Source organism: Priapulus caudatus, unplaced genomic scaffold, assembly GCF_000485595.1.
Source record: "Priapulus caudatus unplaced genomic scaffold, Priapulus_caudatus-5.0.1 Scaffold197, whole genome shotgun sequence".
Classification (NCBI taxonomy): Eukaryota; Metazoa; Priapulida; class Priapulimorpha; order Priapulimorphida; family Priapulidae; genus Priapulus; species Priapulus caudatus.
In genome coordinates this window covers 1,078,531-1,087,104 of record NW_014577258.1, presented here as the reverse complement: position 1 = coordinate 1,087,104, position 8,574 = coordinate 1,078,531, and the positions used below count along the sequence as shown (strand labels likewise).

Sequence of the window (8,574 nt, the reverse complement as noted above, 5' to 3'; positions counted from 1 at the left end):
ACACACACACACACACACACACACACACACACACACACACACACACACACACACATACCCCCCACACATATATACACAGAGAGAGAGAGAGAGATAAATAAAATTTCGAGACACATTATTTCCTTGCATATGTGGGTCTTTGCGTGCGTGTGTGTACGGCCATGCGTGTTTGCGTGCTTGCGTGCTTGCGTGCTTGCGTGCGTTCGTGCGTGCGCGGGTGCAAGCGTGTTTGCGTACGTACGTGCCTTCGTGCGTGCGCTCGTGTGTGCGTGCGTGTATGCGTGTTTGCGTGATCGCGTGCGTGCATGCGCGCGTGTATGTGCGTGCGTGCATGCGCGCGTGTGTGTGCGTGCGTGTATACGTGTTTGCGTGCTCGCGTGCGTGCACGCGCGCAAGTGTGTGTGCGTGCGTGCAATCGTGCGTGCGCTCGTGTGTGCGTACTTTCCGAGTCGCTAACAATGGCGTCCTCGTTGTCCGGGTCGGTGAGATAGGCTCGCAGAAACTCAGCGAACGCGCCGTTGTTGTTCAATAGTTCCCTGTATGTTCCGACCTCCGAGATGCGTCCTCCACTGAGGACGAGAATCTGGTCGAATTGCGGCAGGAACGAGATGCTGTTCGTAGTCAACACTCTCGTCTGTTCATGGAAGAGAGACATGGCTGTGAGAGACTTGTGCGTGCGGAGAGAGCGAGCGAGTGTGTGTGTGTGTGTTTGTTTGTTTGCTTGTTTGTTTGTTTGTTTGTTTGTTTGTTTGTTTGTGTGTGTTTTTGTGTGTGTTTGAGTTGGTGTGTGTGTGTGTGTGTGTGTGTGTGTGTGTCTGCCCCAAGATGTGTGTGTTGTTTGTGTGTGTTAGTGTGCGGCTGGTTCGAGCGCGTGTGTGCGATGTGAGGGGTGTGTGTTTGCGTGTCGTGTATGCAGTGGCGGGGTGATTGTGCGCGTGTGTGCGTTGAGGTGTGTGCGTGTGGACCCGGGATGTGTGTTTGTGTGGCGTGCGTTGAGGTGTGATGCGTGGCTGAGGGTGATTGTGCGCGTTGCTGTGCGTTCGCTCGGCGTGTGTGGCGATGTGAGGTTGTGTGTTTGGTGTGTAACGTTGCGAGCGTGTGTGCGTGCGAAGGGTGATTCGTGCGGTGCCATGTCGTTCGTGCCGAATGTAGTGCCAGCAGTGTGAGCTTAACGGTTGTGGTGTTTGGTGTACGTACGTTCGAGCGTGTGTGCGCGTGCGAGGGATGATTGTTCGGTGTGTGCGTTCGAGCGTGCGTTGCGTCAGTTGATGCGGTGTGATGTTTGCGGTTGCGTGGCGTTCGAGCGTGGTGTGCGGCTGAGGGTTGAGTGTGCGCGTGTGTGCGTTCGAGCGTGTGTGCGTTCGAGGGTGAGTGTGTGCGTTCGAGCGTGTGTGCGTGCGAGGGTGAGTGTGCGCGTGTGTGCGTTCGAGCGTGTGTGCGTGCGAGGGTGAGTGTGCGCGTGTGTGCGTTCGCGCGTGTGTGGGTGCGAGGGTGAGTGTGCGCGTGTGTGCGTTCGAGCGTGTGTGCGTGCGCGGGTGAGTGTGCGCGTGTGATCTATGTTTAAAAAATCTCTGAAATCTTTGGGAGTCGTCATACCTTGTTCTTCAGCATGCCATGCGGTCCGATGACTTTTTCGAATATGTGTTTGCCGACGTGAGCGTCCACAGCGCTGAGCGGGTCGTCAAATATCACGATTTCCGTGTCGTTATAGACGGCTCTAGCTAGACTTACGCGCTGCTTCTGCCCACCACTCAGATTAATACCCTATAGATAGAGAGAGAGAGCGAGAGGGGGGGTGTAATAGATTCACTATCATCAGAGAGAGCTCTATCGTATGCACGAGGGAACGACAGAGAGAGTGAAAAAGTCAGAAAGAGTGCAAGCGAGATCGAACCAGATAGAGAAAGAGAGCGAGGGAGAGAGAGAGGAGGAGAGACGGAGGGGAAAGAGAGCGAGAGAGAGAGGAGGAGAGCAAGGAGGAAGGAGGGAGGAGGAGAGAGCGCCAGGTGGCGGGTGCTGAGACAGAGGGTGAGGCGATGTATGAAACGCATAGTTCGGAACGCCACCAGAGTTATTATTTTACCGCACTTTCATCCCGCTAACAAAAGTAAATTGTGACCGTAACCGCGCGTCTGCTATTCTTTCCACATCAACGACGCGTGATTATTATTATTATTATTATTATTATTATCATTGTTATTGATATTATTATCGTTATTATCGTCATAATTACTACTATTAATATATAACTTATCACCTTTTCTCCGATCTCGGTTCTGTCGCCATCTGGCAGTATCTCAAAGTCGGGCTTCAGTGCACATGCCTCGATTACTCGATCGTACTTCCTGGCGTCGTATGGCTTGTTGAAGATGATGTTCTGCTTAAGAGTAGCATTCTGTATCCACGCCTGCTGCGCTGCGTAGGCGATCGTTCCCTGTAGCAAGAACCACACACGTCGAGTCTCACCCACACGACTATTCACAGATGAAACTCCGACAACTCTCCCCGGTGGGTGTTCGCGTGTTAGTTAGATGTTAAGTTTGAGATAAGACCAGTTCTATGTCAGTCTAACTGCTGGACTTTAGTGCGTTTTATTATCCAGCACCAGCGACAAATTAGAAAGTTAACTTATAATAAAACCCGTTATAAATATTAGCTAATTTTCTTAGTCTTCCAGGAGCACATTATCAATAAATAATAGATTAAGACTATAGAGTTGCTATCATCGTTAATTGACGACTTTGGCCTGATGGATAACCATCGTCTGTGAAACAGCGCTGGTGCTGCCCTCGTTTGGCGCGTAGTAAAATCAGCAAGTGTTAAGCATGTGCTCGATGATGACTCAGTCACCTTGATGTTGACCTTCCCGATTAGTTTCTCCATCTCCCCCAAGAGGGCGCTGACTAACGACGACTTGCCCGAAGCGACCTTGCCGACGACGGCGACGAGTGACCCCTGCTTGACTTCCAGGTTGATATTGGATAGCGTCGGCTCGCCTTCGACCGCCCAGCCGAACGAACCGTTGTCGGCAATGATCGGACTGCCTGCGAGACACGCAAGACCACGCAAACACACGGTGTCAATATAGTGACAACCAATGATGCTGCTGTCACAGGTGCTGACCTCTGGCATAGACGTCATATGTGCTGACCTCTGACAGTAACGTCATAGGTGCTGACCTCTGACATTGACGTCATAGGTACTAACATCTGAGAGTGACGTCATAGGTGCTGACCTCTGACGGTGACGTCATAGGTACGACCCTATGACACTGTCGTTGTAGGTGCTGAAACATGACGATGACGTCATATGTGTTGACCTCTAACAGTGACATATCATAGGTGCTGACCCGTCACGATGACGACATAGGTATCAACCTCTGACAGTGTCGTTATAGGTGTTGTTGACCTCTGACAGTGATGTCATAGGTGCTGACCTCTGACAGTGACGTCATACGTGCTGACCTCTGACGGTGACGTCATAGGTACTACCCTATTACACTGTCGTTGTAGGGGCTCAAACATGACGATGACGTTATATGTGTTGACCTCTAACAGTGACATCATAGATGCTGACCCGTGACGATGACGACATAGATGTTGAATTATTACAGTGCCGTTATAATTGTTGACCTATGACGGTGACTGCATAGGAAAACCTTGTAGCGTTAAGATAAAATCATGGGAAACACTGCTCACTATTACTAAATAGTACAGTATAGTATAGTATAGTATACATATAGTATAGTATAGTATAGTATAGTATAGTATAGTTTATAGTATCAGTAGAGGTTATAGTATAGTATAGTTATGTATAGTATGATATGTATATATAGTATAGTATGCTATTAGTATAGTATAGCTATAGTTATAGTATAGCTATAGTATGAGATATGGTTATAGTTATAGTATAGTATTAGTATAGTATAGTATTAGTTATGAGTAGTAGCTTATAGTATAGTATAGTTATTAGTTAGTTATAGTTTCGTATAGCTAATAGTATGAGGTATAGGTATAGTATAGTTAGTTAGTAATAGTAGTAGTATAGTATAGTATCAGTATAGTATAGGGAGTAGTCTAGTCTATAGTATAGGATATAGTATAGATAGTATTGATAGTCTATAGTATAGTATAGTATATGTATATAGTATGTATAGTAATAGCTATAAGTTGCTATATGCTATGTATAGGTATAGTATATAGATATAGTATAGTATAGGTATAGGTTATAGTATAGTACTAGGTATGGATATAGTATATAGTATAGTATAGTTTAGTATGTATTGTAGTATAGTATGTATAGATAGATATAGTATAGGGTTATAGTGTATGATATGTTAGATCAGTATAGATATAGTATAGTATAGTATAGTATAGTATAGTATTAGTATAGGTATGTTATAGCTATAGGTATAGTATAAGTATAGTCGTATAATCTAGTAGTTAGTATTATAGTTGTATATATAGTATAAGTATAGTATAGTATGTATGGAGTATAGTATGTTAGTATAGTATAGTTAGTATTGGTATTGAGTATAGTATAGGTATGTTATTAGTATAGAAGTATAGTATAGCTATAGTATAGATATAGCTTATACTATTAGCTATGTATAGTTAGTATAGTATAGTAATGAGTATAGTATTAGTATAGTATAGCTATAGTATCAGTATAGCGTATAGTTATAGTATAGTATAGTATTAGTTATAGTATAGTATAGTATAGTATGTATGGTAAGTATAGTATAGTATAGTATAGGTATAAGTAATAGGTATAGTATTAAGTTAGATATCGTATATAGTATAGTATAGTATGTTATGAGTATGCATTAGTTATAGTATAGTTAATATAGTATTGTATAGGTATAGTTATAGTAAGTTGTTATAGTAGGTAGTATAGTATTATAGTATAGTAGTTAGCTATAGTATAGTTATAGATTATAGTTATAGTTAGTAGTTGAATAGTATAGTATAGATATAGATATTAGTATAGTATAGTATAGTAATAATTATAGTATAGTATAAGTATAGTATAGTTGTTATAGTATAGTTAGTATAGTATAGTGATAAGTATAGTATAGTATGTATAGGATAGTTATAGTATAGTATAGTATAGGCTAGTTATAGTATAGTTATAGTATAGTATAGTATAGTATAGTATAGTATTAGTTATAGTATTTATAGTATAGTATAGTTGTATAGTGTAGTGATAGATAGTATGTAGGTATATAGATATGTATAGTATAGTAGTATAGTTATATAGTATATAGGTATAGTAGTATGTTTATAGTATAGTATAGTATAGTATTTAGCTATAGTTAGTATTAGTTATAGCATAGCGATGTCAGCATAGCATAGCTTAGGATAGCTATAGTATAGTTATGTATGTTTAGTTAGTATAGTATAGTATAGTATATTTATAGTATAGATAGTATCAAGTATAGTATAGTATGGATATAGTATTAGTATAGTCATAGTATGGCTATAGCGTATAGGTGTATGTATAGTATAAATAGTAGGTGTCACATCATGTTACATACGGGCAATCTTCCGTCGTGCTGCTGATCGCTGTCACGGTCTTATTCGTTCGTCATTCATGAGGGTAGTTGCTCAATCGCTGGAGCCGACACCGCTACCTAAAATAAATACATACACACATATATACATATTATATATATATATATATTGTTATAATACATATTTATATATACAAATATTACATATATACGAAAGCACGCACACTATGTAAAACAGCATTTACCGCACCACATCACCCAACACACCACGGCACGCACGCACGACCACTCCGCACGCACGCACGCAAGCACGCACGGCACGAGCACACAACACAACACACACACATCACACCGATACACACAACGACCACACCACACACAACACACACACACCACACACAACAGACGACCACACGCACACGACGATCGTACAGCGCACAACTGCATTGATACAATGGAGGCGCCACGATGAGCGACAGCCGATGGGAGCAGATACCCATCGGTCTATTCGCAATGATGTTAAACAGCCGGATAGAGAGACGGAAGCCTTTCTGCTGTGAGAAATGCGAGGGTCCGACAGCACGCGTAAGCCTAGGAAAGACATGAGCGCCACGCTGCGAGCAGAGTGCCGCAACCACGAGTGATGCAGACGATAATCACGTTATGACAATAATATATGATCTTTGATACATAATATAATAATAATAATAATAATTGTGAATTGCGCCTAGTGGTGGTTGGATCTTGGCTCTATAAAGAATTGCACGTTTTGGAGAATGACCTCATTAGGAACTTCCCTGGTCACCACACCTGCCAAGAAGGTGCAGAAAATCGCGGCTACTGCGAAACAGCAAACATCCTGCGAAAAATTCTTGGATGAATCCCTATGTCCAGGTTGGACACGTCAACCGAGCAACGCGGCTAAATGCGCGTGATCACTCGGATCATAATATAATAATGACACTGATAATAATGATAATAACAATCACGGTAATGATAGTTGCAACAATGTTTACTGAACGCAGAAAGACGCAAAGACGGCGAAATCGTGCAAATCGTGGCAAATAAACTCCCACATTGCCTGAGACCACCTCTCCTCCTTGCCTAACACTGCACGCTCCATCGGCTAAAGACTACCTCTCCTTTTACGGAACCCTGCACTGTATATCTTCATTCCAATGCTATTCCTCATCGTTATTCAGGTTCACCTTCTTTCATTTCACAATATGAAGGAATTCCTTGCGCCAAACATACATGTGTAGGTCACTGCTCACCTACCAGGGGCATATTTGTGTTGAGTAAGCTTGGCCTGGCGGGCGGATGTGGTGTGGCGCAGGCCTATCTTAGTCTCTAGTTAAGGCCTTTTTGGCATTGTGTTAGAGCTGCACAATAATTTGCATTGATGCGTGTTGTGAGATGCCTCTTGTGTGTATGGTCAGATTGTGTTGTTCATTAGAAGTTAAAATCTCGTATCATGTCGTGGTAGTTGTGACAGTTCGTCACGTGGCGTTAGCCATGTTGTTTACGGTTGGCAATTTTGTGGTATTAAATTTAGATCCGACTTACTTTGAGAGTATTCGTCGATCATTAGCAGCTGGGCAAAAGTTTCAAGCGGAGATAGACTGTTTAGTGTATGTTGGTGTATGCGACGAAAACCACTGAGTATTTTAATTCATGTTCTGTTCGATTTTATCAGGTGCCTTATTCCTTATGAACGCCTTTAATGTTGTACAGCATGTGTCTACACTGTAACCGGTCGCGCAGGTGGAAGGGCTGCAACGGAGATCTGATGGGCGTCTTTGTATACTCAGCTCCTCTGTACGCTAAGAATCTGAGTCCTGGAGGGCATGCTCCCACGCGTACACTTCCAACACGCTGTGAGACGATTCAACGATTTTTTTTGTACTGTTAATAAATGTAATGAAGGTGTAATGTAACGGTAATAAATGTACATGAAGGATTGTTTAATAGCAGTACTGTTAATAAATAATGTAACAAAGGTGTAATAATGTCAGGTAAAAAATGTATGAAGGATGTAATGTAAGTAATTAAATGTAATGAAATGTAATGTAAGGTAATAAATGTAATGAAGGATGTAATGTAATGTAATAAATGTAATGAAGGATGTAATGTACTGTAATAAATGTAATCAAAGGTGTAATAAATGTAAGGTAATAAATGTAATGAAGGATGTAATGTAAGGTAATAAATGTAATGAAGGATGTAATGTACTGTAATAAATGTAATCAAAGGTGTAATAAATGTGAGGTAATAAATGTAATGAAGGATGTAATGTACTGTAATAAATGTAATGAACGGTGTAATGTACTGTAATAAATGTAATGAAGGGTGTAATGTACTGTAATAAATGTAATGAAGGATGTAATGTACTGTAATAAATGTAATGAACGGTGTAATGTACTGTAATAAATGTAATGAAGGGTGTAATGTACTGTAATAAATGTAATGAAGGGTGTAATGTACTGTAATAAACGTAATGAAGGGNGTAATAAATGTAATGAAGGATGTAATGTAATGTAATAAATTTAATGAAGGGTGTAATGTAATGTAATAAATGTAATGAAGGATGTAATGTACTGTAATAAATGTAATGAAGGATGTAATGTACGGTAATAAATGTAATGAAGGGTGTAATGTAAGGTAATAAATGTAATGAAGGGTGTAATGTACTGTAATAAATGTAATGAAGGATGTAATGTACGGTAATGAATGTAATGAATTGTAATAAATGTAATGAAGGATGTAATGTACTGTAATAAATGTAATGAAGGATGTAATGTACGGTAATAAATGTAATGAAAGGTGTAATGTACTGTAATAAATGTAATGAAGGATGTAATGTACGGTAATGAATGTAATGAAGGGTGTAATGTAATGTAATAAATGTAATGAAGGATGTAATGTACTGTAATAAATGTAATGAAGGATGTAATGTACGGTAATAAATGTAATGAAGGGTGTAATGTAAGGTAATAAATGTAATGAAGGGTGTAATGTAAGGTAATAAATGTAATGAAGGATGTAATGTAATGTAATAAATA

General features: G+C 40.6%; 1 protein-coding gene across 1 annotated transcript in view; it reads right to left on the bottom strand.

Moving 5' to 3' along the window:
* The window catches only part of LOC106807139 (multidrug resistance-associated protein 1-like), a 25,121-nt gene that overhangs the window by 3,529 nt on the left and 13,018 nt on the right, over positions 1 to 8,574 (bottom strand). The window contains exons 11-15 of the mRNA XM_014809402.1: positions 3,208 to 3,344; positions 2,851 to 3,044; positions 2,258 to 2,434; positions 1,597 to 1,764; positions 442 to 634 (exon numbers count right to left, since the gene is read on the bottom strand). Of these exons, the coding sequence (XP_014664888.1) occupies positions 442 to 634; positions 1,597 to 1,764; positions 2,258 to 2,434; positions 2,851 to 3,044; positions 3,208 to 3,344 (869 nt within the window). The remainder of the gene's footprint in view (positions 1 to 441; positions 635 to 1,596; positions 1,765 to 2,257; positions 2,435 to 2,850; positions 3,045 to 3,207; positions 3,345 to 8,574) is intronic.